Here is a 15418-nt window from a genome sequence, read left to right as displayed (position 1 = left end):
ACTGAACCTTTTGTGCAATTATTTCAATTATTGTTCTTGCTTAGAAATTTCAGTTACCTTAATCTTACTTAAACCAGTAATCAGCTGCCTCCTTTCCACATTTACTCACAAGGCACATAAGCATAACCAAATCAACTATCAAGTCTTTAAACTTACAAGAATGTACAATTGAATATACTAATTTTGTTTAGGGCTTATTGAAGACTCCAATATTAACCAAATGATCTCAATGCTCACTAACTTTAGTTTTGATACAATTAGAGATGGAATCTCACATCCCTTTTAGTAACGTCTGGTTGTATCAAGACCACTGCTCAGTCACACACCTTGTCCAGTGATATGCTCTATTTGTCTACCTCAGTCCAAATACTGTAAATACAAGACAATATCAGCTATTATACTTCTGAAAACTTTCCATTAATCCAGCAGCTACATCAACAGTTCACGTATCTAGACACTTGAGACACGTTACTTGCGCCACTCTCTGCTTTTAGTCACTGTGCCTGTTACTTCTTCCATGTGCAAAGCTAACTGCTCTTGCCAGCGTAGCTTCCATCAAGTAAACATTTGTGCACTCACTTGGTGCCCAACATTCCACACATGCTCAGTTTCCTCCAGTCTCCATGTGTTCAATTTCTCCCCACAGCCACAAATCTTTCTCATTCCAAAACCTGCCCATTCTGCAGGTAAGCCCCTTTTTTCTCCAGTAGAGTTCCACATACATATGCAGTGCAGTTACCAATTTTCCTAGCTGTTTTACTTACTAGTAGCTCAATATTTACTTCAATAATCTGGTATTTTTCAAAGAAAAAAGTTTCCTATGGTTGTAACAACAGAGGCCAGGTTACTATTTGCCATGCAGTTTTACAGTGCACCCTACTATTTGCCATTTAGCTAACAAGAATTTTCAGTCTTTCAATCTAGACAGTTGGCTAGTGATTTATGTTTTCACACTTTGTTTCAGTGTGTGGGGATTCCCAGTTTCTTGCTTTATGGTGGATGCATATTTGTTGAAGACTTTTGCAGCAGAGCAGACAACTTCACTTTGTACCTTAGACAAGGAGACAAAGTCTACGAAAAATTGTTGTGATTTGTTTTGTCATTGCATAAGTCACATCCAGCTGACGCCGACAGTTAACTGTCAGAGACAAAAACTGTTAAGGAGTCAACATCCTTAAACATGGAGTACTCATAGGGTACATCATTGGTAGCGGACTGAGGCACCACATGGACTGGGTACACAACAGAATGCCACTATGTGTGATAGAGTCATGACTTTGGTATTTGAATATTAATTATCCAAATTGAAACTTACTTGGAGTGGAGTTTAAACAGTATTCTTTATTATGTTTCCACATAAACAATAAAATCTTCAAATTAAAATAACTTCCAAAGTATTGCACATTTTGTAAAAACAAACATATTCCTAAAACAAGTAACCTTAATACTTTCAATCCATATAAATAAATGTTCCAGAAAAAGATTATTGGGGGGGGGGGGGGGGGGATCAAAATTTTGGAGCTTGCATTACTATGAAATTTGGAAAGTACAGGCTGTGGAGTAATTTTGATATTTGGTAGATAATTGTTGTCCTAAAGTAAAATATAAATATGTGAAACAGTACTCGGATACTGCAGAGCAATAGCAGAGTAAGCTCGGGCAGTCCACTGTGTTACATTTCAACTGTGAGTAATGTGGAAAGCATAACTCACAAACAAACCCTATTGTTCTCAGCCACCTGAAAATACTACACATCGTAGCATGAAGAGAAGTGGACTACTTGGCATGCTCTGAATTGCCTAAGCTTTGGAGCTGAAAGGTCCAGATGTAATCTCCAAAATTGGGGAACTCCAGTCATCACTGCCAGCTATGACTATGGGGAACCACAAACTGTGAATCACTCGCACTGAGGAAGATGTACATTAGGCAGCTCTAAATGCTCTCAAAGTCACCCACTTGTGTTCATCCATGTTATACTCTTTTTTTTTGTGACTTTTCTCACCTGACACTTACTTTACTTAGTCAAAAACTTAGATTTAGTAAAGTTGTTTTAGATAGAAAATCTGAAGTATCTTTTGTGATTTTGTTTCACCATATTTTCTTAACAACTTGAGAACAAATAAGAGGAAATCTATGAATTTAAATTGAAATCATTAAAAATGATCTTTTACTTATCTTCCACTTGTTGTTGATTAATATGCATTCTTTTTGTTGACACAGTTTGTCTACAGGGTTAATCCTACACACAAAAACAATTTCAGAGTTCTGTTTGTTTCATTATATTTTTCCAGTGAATTGTCACAGGCTGTTTGTTCCATTTTTCCTGAGGTTATTAATAATCTTCTCTGTTAAACACATCCAATTGTCAAAAGGTCCAGAGTACAGATCACAACACACTTGTCACGATAGAACTGTCACCCAAACTGTACATCAAAGATAGCAATCACAATGCTAACAAGAGCAACTGATTCACATTGCACATTCCTCTGATTTTTACAATGTTTCAGCAACTAATAATAATAATAATAATAATAATAATAATTACAAATGGAATCCAAACAGCAAAAACTTCCACCAAAAGAATAAAATATACAATGAATCGCAAACTTTGAACAGTAATCTTGAACCAATATCATTTGAGTGTAAACACAAATTATAGAAGTGCCCTGCATTGATCCATATGTGAATGTGATGTAAATGATGTACAGGTCATAAATATAGATGCAAAATGTAACTGTATGTGAAATATCTCAATGTATCATGTATTTTAAAGCAGTATATTGTGCTCTTTTTTAAAGACTGGGAGTGCAGTAATGACCAGTTTCATTATACCTTATAACTAGACATGTTTGCTTTAAGTTACTCATTTTATTTCTACAACTGTATTGATGTTTTGACACAATTTTAAAAAAATCAACCTCATAACTATTCACAGGTAAACGGCGACATGGGTAGTGAGAAGGCGAGTCCACGCAAAGTCCGGCCTCAGCCACTGACCGGCAGGGAAGATGCAGAGGATGAGCAGCGGCAGCAGAGGCTGTTGGGAGGAGGGCCGTCTGTATCGGTGCCCCAAGGTGCCTCTGCGCAACCCACACCGCGCAGTTACGCGGCGAGTGGCAGTGAACCTGCGGGAGCTGCGAGCTACCAGTACCAGCAACACTCATCTGAAAACACAGTCCCCTCCACCTCTGGCTACTACCACCACCAGACACCTGCTGGGCCGAGGTACGGGACGCCGACAGAGTCTCTCTGTTTAATTAGTAGAATTAATTGCATTCAAATTTTTCAGAGAAGGAGTAAAGTAGTTAAGGTTCAAGTATGTGTCAGACCGCTCTGGTTTCCAATGATCAGCCAAAACCTTATGACCATTGCCTACTGTGAGACTGAAAGCAGTCTGGTGGTGCTGCGGGACAGTGATGCAGTTCTTCGTGCTTTACACCCGGAAATCTCTCTCATTTGTGTTGATATGCAGGCAAGATCACCAGCAAATTTTTTATGCTTTCAGTAATTTCCACCATATGGCATAACTTCCTGGGACATTGCATGTAGGGTAAAAAGATGTTTACTCTACAGAAGAGTGCAATAAGATTATTGTGTGGTGACGATAATCGAAAATCGTGCAGACTTCTCTTCAGGGACCCAGGGATTCTTACACTTCATGTCAATATATACAGTCCAGTCACATTAATGTGACCACCGCCTATATTTGAGATTCAATATCACTCATAGAAGGCAGGTGGCAGCAGAGGGTATATGAAGCGTGTCCAGGGGACACACAACACATGTCATAACGCGGAAACAGTGTGACTTACCTGACATCCAAAAGAACTTGATCATTGACTTTCACAAGCCATGCATTTCTGAAATGCCTAAGTTTGTAAATGGTGCTACTGTGGTTAAAGTATACTGTGCCTCACAAAATGTTGCTATCCAAAACATGCGGCAAAGCAACTGTGGTGCACGGTGCTGAGGCAAGTGTGGTGCAATGCATGATAGGGATGCACAATGATTATGGAGATGTGTAAGGACAATTGGATGTGCAATGTTGAGCAACTGACAGCCCAAATGAAGTACAGGGTTACCAGCAGTCCTCTTCAACAACCATTAAGCAGACATTGCTGCCTGTGAACCTGTGCAGCATGTGCCTAGTTCATGCACCCATGCTGACTGCTGTACTTCAATGACAGAGATTGGAATTTGCATGCCAATACAACTGGATGTCCAGTGAGTGGTGAAGGTGGTCTTTTCAGGAAATCATGTTTTATGCTCATTCGGTGTGAAATATCTGAAAGTAAGCACCCTTCAACAATCGTCAGAAGGGTCAAGGACGGAGGAGGGAGAATATACTCATGGCATTACTGGGTTATCTCACCATTCTGAAGGCATGATGGATCAGCAAAAGTATCCACCTATCCTTGGGGGTCCTCAGCAAGATGGCATTTTCCAGCAGGGCAATGCAACGTGTCAAAAAGCACCAGGATTCATGTACTCTACTCACATGGCCCTGGATTTAAACCCAATTGTGAATATGTGGAACCACCTAGATTGGGCTGTTTGTGCCATGGATCCTCAACTGAGGACCCTAGTTCAGCTGGTCATGGCACCAGAGTCGGCATGGCTCACGTGCCTGTTGGTACCTTCCAAACCCTCATTCACCCCCTTCCCGTATGGCTGCAGTAGTCTGCACTGTGAAAGGCGGTTATTTGGTCTTCAGACAGGTGGTCACAATAACATGACTGAATAGTGGATATACTTTGTGATTGATAGTGAAAGTGAACTTAGGATGACCTCAGCAATTCACAACCACCATACGAGAAGTAGAACTAATTTCCCTATACACTATGAATCCATGTCTGGGGATCAGAATGGAGTTTTGCATTCTGATGCAAAAGGCTATAAGAGATTGCCAGTGGACATCAGGCAGCAAACTGATATAATCCCAAAATATTTAAACAGAGTTTAATATGTCATTAGCCTCTCCTACTATACGGGGCAATCAAAAAGTTTCCTTTTGAAGGCTGTACAGTCCAAAATTGGTATGCCAATCATGCAAAATTGCCCTGAACATTGAGGCAATCATCCCACCTATGCATCAGGTTGAAAATACCCATTTGGTAAAGCACCATGTGCTGCTGTGAAGATGATGTCCATAATTGCTCCCTGCAAATCCTCATCTGAGGGGAATCGTTGACCTTTCAAGGCCCTTTTTAAGGGAGCAAAAGTGGGATAATCATATAGGGAGAGATGAGGACTATAGGCTGGATGCATGAATGTCTCCAATTCGAATTGGTATAACTTCTGTGATACAACAATGTACATTATCATTAAGTAGCAACAACCCTTGTCACAGTTTTCGACAGACGTGCTACCCCATACACATTCTTCTCTGATGGATGTCTATCAGTGGTTGTCCTTCAGCAGCCAAGAAAAGAATAACAGCACATGGGTCCTGTCTGGACGCATTGGTAATGACATTGCCATAGTTCACTTTGCCGCATTAATCATAAACATGTCATAAAGACATGAATACCATACTAATCACTTGCCTACGTGTCAGTGCTTATACAGTGGCATCAATGTCATGTTATGTTGCTTATACACTGCAGCAACAACCACAAATAGAAACCTTATGATCACCTCTTACACAATGTGTCTGTATACTTGGACTTATGAAATCAATTCTGCCTAATTTGTAAAGTTAAAATGCTTTATTTGAAGTATGAAATAGTAGCAGCATCCAAGTGGTACAGGAGAACCACTGGCTTTCTTCAAAGCAACAATTTTTCTCCCAATATACATAAATTAATTACCATAATTTGTTTAAGTAAATTAGTGTTGGTCATAATTTGTTGTTAGTATACTTTACAGAAATAGTTAACAGAGGCTGTTTCTGCCAGTTAATGCATAACCTGACTCAGTCCACAGCTCTCTTTCATGACAAGACTGATGGAACATAATATGTGAATGAATGAACAAGTGAATAGAAAATATACAACGGTAATCCCAAAAGTAAGGTCTCCTATTTTTTTATAAGTACATAGACCTGTTTATTTCTACAATGGTTTACATCAGTTTACAGCTTGAACATTTAGCTATTTTTTGACATAATCACCATTTCTGTCGATGGATTTTTGTAGACGCTGTGGTAATTTTTGTATGCCCATGTCATACCAGCTCGCTGCCATGCTGTTCAGAAAGCTATGAACTACTTCTTTCACCTTGTCATTGGAGCTGAATCGCTGGGACCACAATTAATGCTGACAGGTATTGTGAGACTGAAAAAACACAAACGGGCAATTTGGAACCAGAGAAGAGGAACGATGAGCAAGGGCGTACACATTCTCCATGACAAGGCTCGCCCACACATTGCTCGGCAAACTGTTGCTCTTCTGCAACAGTTTCAGTGGAACATAATCACCCACCCACCCTATAGTCCTGACTTGGCACCAATGACTACCACCTGTTCCCTACGTTAAAAGAACATTTGGCCAGAAAGAGATTCATCTCTGACGACGAGGTGAAAGAAGAGGTTCATAACTTTCTGAACAGTATGGTGGCGAGCTGGTATGACATGGGCATACAAAAACTGCCACAGCATCTACAAAAATGCATTGACAGAAATGGTGATTATGTCAAAAAATAGCTAAATGTTGAAGCTGTAAACTGATGTAAACCATTGTGGAAATAAACAGGTCTATATACTTATAAAAAAAGATAGGAGACCTTACTTTTGGGATTACCCTCATATAATCAGAGCACGAATGAATGGGGAATCACTGTAGCGATGATACAGGCCACAAGTGTGCAAATCCACCAACATAAGCAGCTTTGACAAAGAGCAGATTATTACGGCCCAGCGCCTGGGAATGAGCATCTTGTAAATGGCAAAATGGTGAAATGTTTAGTATTTGTCACTGTCCTGGTGGTTTTCCATTCTTATGTACATTTTAACTAGTGACCTAATCCTCTTTGTCAGATGTGAATGCTAAAATTAGATGTGCTCTCTGCATCCAGCACAGAATACCTGTAAGACCACTGTATGCAGTCACTGATGGAGAAGACTAGTCAGTTGTTCAAGCATTGTGCCAAAGGATGAAGTTGCTAACATTGCCAGACATTTGTAAGAATGCAACCTGTGTCAGAGGAAACCTCTGAATTTGTATCCCTCATAACTCGGACAGGTCTCACCAGCAACAGCAGCGGCAGAAGGCACTGTCCCCGATGTCGCAACAGCAGGCGAACTACGCGAGCCAGCTGGAGCAGGCAGGGGTGTACATGGTGATGCGACAGACTGGAGCCTCCACCTCTGTCGCTGCATCCAATGGCCAGTACCTTCAAGCACAGCAGCAGTACCACATGGCAGGTATGTGGGTCAAATTTTGTTTACATTGACAGCAAGGTACAAGCTACGTTAATCATAAGAAAGTACACTGCTGGCCACTAAAATTGCAACACAAGGAAGGATAGCCATATGTATAAATTCCATCCTATACCTACAGGGCAGCAGGAACGAGCCGACTCAGGCAATGCATATGCAACAGCAAACCTGTCGGGGGCTCCCGGCCTGCCGGCACAGAAACAGCCTGCGCTGCCGCCCCCGCAGGCCCGAGAGGGCAGGAGGGGTTCGCAGTCACGGCTCGACCTCCCGGACGACGAGGATGACGACGATGATGAGGGCGGCTTCGCGCCACCCGGGGTGTCAGCCCCGCCACCTCCCCCTCCATCGACGGAACCTCCGAGGACGGCATCCTCCGGGCAGAGCTCGGACTACGAGAAGGCGACGCAGCGCAGCACGGGTCAGTCCAGCTCGACGGCTGGTGACTCTGGCAGGGGGAGCACCGTCTACTCGAGTGGCCGGCAGCCCTCTGTGGGTGGCAGCAGTGGGGGTGGCGGCAGTGTAGGTGGAGCGGGCCTGCCGACCCAGAAGGACCGGCTGGACACCAGCACCGAGTCATCGGGGTCCCCCCGGGTCGGCTACGGCCTGCACCACCAACAGGCAGGAGCTGGTAAGAGGTTTTTGTGATGTGCAGAAAGGCAAAAGAGACCACCAGCTTAAAAAGCCACCATCAGGAGACACCAACCAACATTTGAATCATCTCTCTTCCCTAAGAATGTATACACCTGTCGGTAGTATTAATATTTCACCTCCTGAAGGTTAAGTTCCCACAAGCAATTCTGTCTCATAATTTTCAACTGGATTTTCGTAAATATATCTCCAGTTGTGAGCTTGCATGCTATAAATATTTTATGTGCACCATTCATGGTAAAAGTTTTCAAAAAAGTGAAGTAAATATTCAACTATTTTCCTTTCCTGTCCAGTGGTAAGAACATTGGCAGTTGATTGTCCAAAACCTGGCACATTAAAACTGCTACTGCCAATGAAAAGATTCTTATGCACATTTCTGGCCAGAGGCATTGCAAGAGCTTTTACTGAGTCTTAAACATTACAGCTTACTGAGTAGAAATGCCATTCACAGACCAAAACATTAGACAGCAATTACATATACACACTCTGACAACTTCGCTCAACAGCAGGAATAACCACACCTCAACTCCTATCTTGTTTCATGGTTCTACACACAGGGCATCTCAAAAGTAAGTTTATATTTGAAAAATCTTTCCACATCCACAACAAATTGGAGGAGAGTGGAGTGTATGTTCACCACTTGCTTGGCCTTTAGGAATTCAGTCAATATGGAGCGCTTCTCGGGAGCAGACTGCACTTTTCTGTGTGTGAGAATTTTTCAAAAACAGTGATTTGGCTACCGTAGTTGAGAAGAAATTTTGCAGTGGTCATGGAGTACATAGTGTAAATGATTCTCCGAGTGTTCTCTTTATCCAAAAAACGTTTGAAGAGACCTGTTCAACACTGGCCAAACCAAAATCCAGGCAACCAGGTTCAGCAAAAATGGGTGAATCCATGGAGAGTGTAAATCAGTCTGTTCGTGATGATCCTAACCTCTGCATTTGTTCTTTAATGCACACAGATCATGACTACACTAAAGTCTGCAAAAAGATCTTAAACTGCACCTTTACAAAATCCAATTGGAGCAAGAATTAAAGCCTCAGAATGCCAGACATAGGCTGCAGTTCATTAATAGTGTGACTAAGTGCCCTTTAATTAACATCATCCTGTTTTCTGATGAGACTCATTTTCATCTGAAAGGTCACACCAATAAGCAAAATTGGCACTACTGGAATGCAATGAGTCCTAAACAGAAGCACAAGAAACTCCTCCATTCGCCAAATGTTTCTGTACAGGCTGCAATGTTGGCTCGAGGATTAATTGGCCTGTACTTTTTCAAGGACGAGAGCGACCGTGCAGTTACAGTGATTTCAGAATGGTATGTGACTATGTTAATTGGCTTTTTGGATCCTGAATTGCAAAACATTCATGGTTATAACCAAATAATACAGTCTCATCAAGATGGAGCCACAGCACACGTGTCCAGTCTGTCTATACTGTGAGTTTGTGAAATTTTCCCTGCCAAATTTATCTCTAGGGAGGGTAACATAAATTGTCTGCCATACAGTCCAAATTTGAGCCCCATACATTTTTTCTTATGGGGAAATTTCAAAGTGTATGTCAATAACATGACTTCTCTGGAGCAACTGAATGAAAATATCAGAGGGGAAGTGGCGGCCATCGCAATGTCTATATGCTGAGCAGTCATCCAAAATTTGGTCATCGTTTGAGTGTGTGCTGCAAGCCTGCTGGATTGCATAATGACATTATTTTTAAGAAGCAAATTCTTAAACTGCGTGTTTCAATAATAAATAAAGACCTTGTTGATAAACTTCAACCTCTATTTCATTTTCACCCATCAAATATAAACTTTCTTTTGAGAACCTTTGTATGTCTAAGTTGAAATGTATTTATAACAACATTTAAAAAATTATTTAAATTGGTTTAAAATACAGTTTATCGTAATACAATTTTAGTTGTTAATTTGTCATAAATAAGAAACATTTCCTTGTACCTGCTAGCAGCTCAATACCATTTTAGATATTAGTCAGCTAGGTCTTACTGTTTTGGAGCAGAGTTTAAGCAGTGTTTATTTCTACATTTTTATATAAACAACAAAATTGTTTAATTTAAATTACTTCTAAATTATTGAATACTAGGAAAAATGAAGCCCGTTTCTATAATGTTGAAATTCAGTACTGTAAATCAGCATAGCTCAATGTTTCACCAAAAGCTTAACAGTGTTCAGAATTGGTAGGACACATGGTATTTTGAAATGTTTAAGATCAGGTTCTGTAGCAAAGCTAACTAAGTTATACTAATTGGCAAAATATTAATTACTGCTAAAATAAAAATTTGGAAAACACTTTGCGTGAAGTTATTTTGAAATTTACTGGGTATTTGTAATCAGAATGTAAACTGTAAAATGAATGACAAGATCTCCACTTTCTCTCGTACTAACCTCGGATTAATTCCAGAGCAAGTGGAGGTACTGCACTTTGCTATAGAGCACGTTTTATGAAGGCTTATACGGTTGCTGAAGAAATAATACCATCCTGATGAAATGGGGAAAACGCATTGTTATTGCTTGTTAATACCTCTCTGTGTTGAAAAGCGGATTCTGAATCAAGGTTTCAGTTGGAAATAGACAGCAACTCACATAATGATTTGTCGATCAATTTAAAATAGCATACGGAAGAAGATATTTGTTCTTTGTGAGTGAGTGTTGACTGCCAGCACTGCTCCGAGCATTGATCCTCCACAGGTGTTCCAACATTTCACTGCAGCCTTCTGGCATTGTAACTCTTACGAACACTTTCACGGAGCTTCCAGCACTGCAATTGCACAGCATTTCATTCTTTTGCAGTCAGGCGGATTTTCCAGCTTTCCTTTACCACATTTGATACGTGCGCTATTATTTCAGCTTTACTTTAAATGTAAAGAATTGAAAATTTGTCTTTCCCTCAGTAACAGCAGGTAATCTGAGTCAAGTACGCTGAATGACTGGAATCTGGAAAAGTCAGTTACGTGGTACAGTTTTTCAATGATGTGGCACACTTCGTAATACTGCTAACGGCCATTTTTCCGTCACGAAATCTGTGACACACAACCACTGCACGGTGCAGGAGCCGAGCCAGAGTGGGTGGACGTGGTGGAGAACGAGCTCCGCCAGATCCTGGACCCCAAGCTGCACGGCCTCGGGGCGGGGTCTGCCGTCGGCGGGGGTGGCGGTGCCAACTCTACCCTCAGTGAGAGCATCTCGTCCCTCACGCCACCGCTGCCTCCACTGTCACCAGGGGGTAGTCCGACGCCAGTGCCCAGGAGCTACAAGCATGCAAACAGGTGACTGCTACTCGTATGTTGAGGGACATTCTGAAAATCTTGAGCAGCCAGTTGTTATGAATATTAATTTTCATATTTTATACAAAAAGTGTGCACCACCTTTCAAAGCAACAGCAACATCTACATCTACTTCCATACTCTGAAAACCAGATTTTACTTAGCGTTTTACAAAATGTTATGGTTTGATCTCATTCCAGCTGCAAATGCAGCGCCCGAAGAATGACTGCTGACATGCTTCTGTGTACACAGCAATTAGTCTAATCTAGCCTTTGCTGCTCCTGCAGGAGCAGTAGGTGGCATAGTGCATAAAACCATATGAGGATATTCAGTACATCCAGTAGGAATAATGAAACACACTGCCATGGCCTGCCAGTCTTTCACTACATTTCAGTAGGCACCTTAATCAAACTTTATAGATTCATATATAATTTTGAGACAATGGTTTCAAACCTCACACACAGCCAATATATCTCTCTGTTATAGAGCAGATGTTGCTTTTTATTCAGTTCGCTTTAGTGAATGTAGTTTCAGAGCCAACAGCTGAATTTGTGGTCCACAAGATTTACACGAGCCTCCTCATTGCAGCCTGCCGTACGGCAGCAAGCTCGGGGACTACGACGGCGGCAGCCGCAAAGGTCTGGCTCCTTCGCACCAGCAGAGTGCGTCCGGCAAACCGAGGGGTGGACGCCTCCCGGGAGGTGGCGGCGGCGGAACTGGAAAGCCGGGAAGTGCCACTCTGGCATTCGACAAGCACCACAGGTCGGTCGCAGCCGGCGGAGCCGGCAGCCGCAGCAACAAGGACACCAAGAGCAAGCAGCTCAGTGAGTAGCACATCATTTACTCAGCAGCAGTAATTTATAAGTGATGGAGAATAGGGACTAAATAACTAAGTACACATAACACTTTAACTACCACAAGTTTGACTGTAATATAGTTTTTATATTTGTGCACTACTTCTAATTAATAACGAAATTTGAGACAATTCATGAAAATGCAGCAGCACAATGAGACAATTTGTGTAAATGCAATAGTGGAATGAAAGAGAATTATAAAATTTTAGTTGTCTAGTCTGTCAATTACTCGTCAACTACGAGTTTCAAAATATATTTTCTGCAGCTGTCAATTTCCTGGATTTTGTAACAATTTAATAATCTTTTGTAATTTTTGACAAAACTTCACAAAATGAACACCGTATCTTGTACACAGAGGTAAACTAGCTTGGCAGATGCAACCACTGTACTTTGAACAAAGCTGTAACAATTAAGATACATAAATTCATTTTTCAAACCTTTACAGTAATGAACTTCCAATGAAAAATTGCAGTTTTAGGAATATTCAGATACAGCATAATGATTTACTAAATGTGGAGTTATGTTTGCCAAACACAATTTTAACAAAAGTTAGTTTTCTATGTGCAATTTTACATAATTCAGTTTGTTAACAATTAGCAACAAGTAACTTAACATTACTTTTCAGTTACATTATTATTTTAATTATTAACATTTTTAAATGGGGTCTAATGCTATCTTTTTTTTCTGGAATAAAAATAATATCCTTTCAAGTTATGACAGCATTATAATGTTCATACAATATTAAATAATGAATGATAGTATACGAATTATGACTTTGTATCGAATACTATATTAAGCATGTGTATCATGTTAGACACTAGATGTTCCATTACAAAAAACACTCTCTCTCTCTCTCTCTCTCTCTCTCTCTCTCTCTCTCACTCTCTTCTCCCCTCCCCCCTCCCACAATGGTGGTGGTCAGTGCCTGTAGCGTCCACATACCACACACACAGTCACATACACCATTTTCCACAAATCGCTTGTACTCCTGTAATTAATCAGCTTTTATGAGGTTGGGGAAATGAGGGAAATGATGCACTGATGATGATGATATCACTCACCTGAAATTCTTGTAAAATTATGCATCTATTTATAGCAGAATAATAAATATACAATGTGGGCTGCACTATTCAGTCTGTAGCACTTCATATTCCAATTTTATTTGTGGATGCATTGTGGAATAAATTATTAGTTTTCATTCTGGTATCCACAGCTCCAATATTTGGCCAGCATTGGCAGGATATATTGCGACAAGTGCCAACGTCCTGGATTAAATTTGAAACCCGTTTACAGTGTCTCGTAAAGTGAGGACCTGTGACACTGTTGATGACAATCCATGTCTCACACAGGGTTGTTAATGTTGGCAGTCTCCTCCACACTATTTGAGAGAGCAGGGTGTGTGCCAGCACTGGGTATCATCTTCTCCCTACTCTCTAACTGTCAGAAAGAATACAAACATACAACAGTTGTCTACTCTAAACACATACTTAAAAAGCTAACATTTCTCAAAGGAGAGGTGCCAACGTGCACGAAGAAAGATCTTTCGAGATAGGAAACTGGACCTGCCACTTACGGTCTCCCAGTGTTTTTTGACTTTAGAGTACATAAAACACAATGTCCTTGCCAGTTGCTGAAATCTGTAATTTATATGCTGATTGTCAATGTCATACTATTACATGATATCAGAAACATCTTTGTCACATACTAGAAAATCTATGTATGTCAGGTGTTGCCAAATATGGTCCTGTGCCTGATACTTGTCTGATGATAAAATAAAAAGGTACACTTTATTGGACAGTTTATGCACATACGCATGCACATGTGTGTGTGTGGGGTGGGGGGGGGGGGGAGTGGAGGTGCGTGCATGCTAATTTTAATAAAGATTTCATCATACAACCCTCCCCTCCTCTCCCAGTTCTCTTATTTATGGGTATGAATGTGTGAGTATATAGTAATAATTTATGTCGGTATACTGTACAGAAGTGCCCTGCAGCAACTGATTCTAGTTATAATTATACAGCTGGATCCATTCCACATTCCTAAAGGTTCTCTTTCATCATGGGAGTTCCAGAACACAATGTATGGAAGAATTATAAAGCACATTATAAAATGTTTATATGTTTATATTGTTTATTTATTATCAACAGGTGCGTCGGTGTTTGGCCTGGACACAACTGACCTTACCTCTACAACAACAGGAGGTCTGGACTCTGTGCTGGATGGACACACTGAGAACAACTCCAGTGACGATGACCTCAGCACCACAATAGATGCGACCGATGCCCAGGCCATTCGTCGGCAGCTGGAGGGTCTCGAGAGCATGTACTCTGAGGTAAAAACCCCCCAAAGTTTAGTGGTCGCAAACCTACAAAAAATGTGACTTGACTGTTAAGTAAATTTACTGGTAACATTCCCCTTCCTCCTCACATAGATATGAGAAAGTTGCGTCACACAGTAAACTTGACAGCTCCCCCAATACAGGTCATAACAATAAGGGTTGCAGGCATTAGCAGCCATCGTACCATTTAATGGCATGCAGCACACACCGAGGCAAAGCCATTTCACACTGTTCAGCCACCATTGACAAAATAATGTGCACAGGTGGCTATTAAAGAGGACACTGACGAAATAAATAAAAATTAGGGTCAAACACAGGTACTAATGAAGTTCAAGGCTCCTTGTGTGGTTGGGAAAATAAATGACTCACCAGCAACAGTGGCACAAACATGTTTGGAATAGATTTTCTGTGCACTTCCGTGTAGAATGTTACTAGGGTAACCTACATGTTGTTATTATCAACAGGATAATCATTGCCATGCCAGTGCTACCCAAAGTTACAATTGCTGCTAGATTAAAGAATAAAAGAAATGTGATTGAACGAAGCACTCATAAACTGAAGTACTGGCCATGGACTTCGTAAGGCATCCTGTCATAATGATACCGCATATTTTGTATACATAAAAAGAAAGGAGGAGTCAAGTCAGAACTATAAGGTGGATGAAGAAATACTAGACACCTGAATTCTACGATGAGTCACTACGTGCTGTTCTCAGGTGTAGATGTTGATGAAATGAGAATTATTGCTAATTAAAACCCACCACCATATGTCAAAGTGGTACATTTTCAAATATTTTTGCACTTGAAAGGTTTCCTTGCTGTCATCGTACTGCAGTAAGACGATAGTGACACATAAGTTGTTATCACGCAGTTATGTTAATATGGGCATTGTGCACTGGTAGGAGCACACAAAATATAGAGT

General features: G+C 40.9%; 1 protein-coding gene across 7 annotated transcripts in view; it reads left to right on the top strand.

Annotated features, from left to right (window-relative positions):
• Positions 1-15418, top strand: part of LOC126106668 (mediator of RNA polymerase II transcription subunit 1-like) — an 861203-nt gene that overhangs the window by 817755 nt on the left and 28030 nt on the right. For all 7 annotated transcript variants that reach the window (XM_049913034.1, XM_049913033.1, XM_049913032.1 and 4 more), the window contains 6 exons: positions 2936-3225; positions 7182-7363; positions 7500-8006; positions 11092-11308; positions 11894-12129; positions 14307-14491. In XM_049913034.1, coding sequence (XP_049768991.1) covers positions 2936-3225; positions 7182-7363; positions 7500-8006; positions 11092-11308; positions 11894-12129; positions 14307-14491 — 1617 coding nt within the window. The remainder of the gene's footprint in view (positions 1-2935; positions 3226-7181; positions 7364-7499; positions 8007-11091; positions 11309-11893; positions 12130-14306; positions 14492-15418) is intronic.

The sequence above is a fragment of the Schistocerca cancellata genome, chromosome 10 (assembly GCF_023864275.1).
Source record: "Schistocerca cancellata isolate TAMUIC-IGC-003103 chromosome 10, iqSchCanc2.1, whole genome shotgun sequence".
Taxonomy (NCBI): Eukaryota; Metazoa; Arthropoda; class Insecta; order Orthoptera; family Acrididae; genus Schistocerca; species Schistocerca cancellata.
Note: the sequence above shows the minus strand (reverse complement) of the source record. Positions and strands in the feature narration are given on the sequence as shown.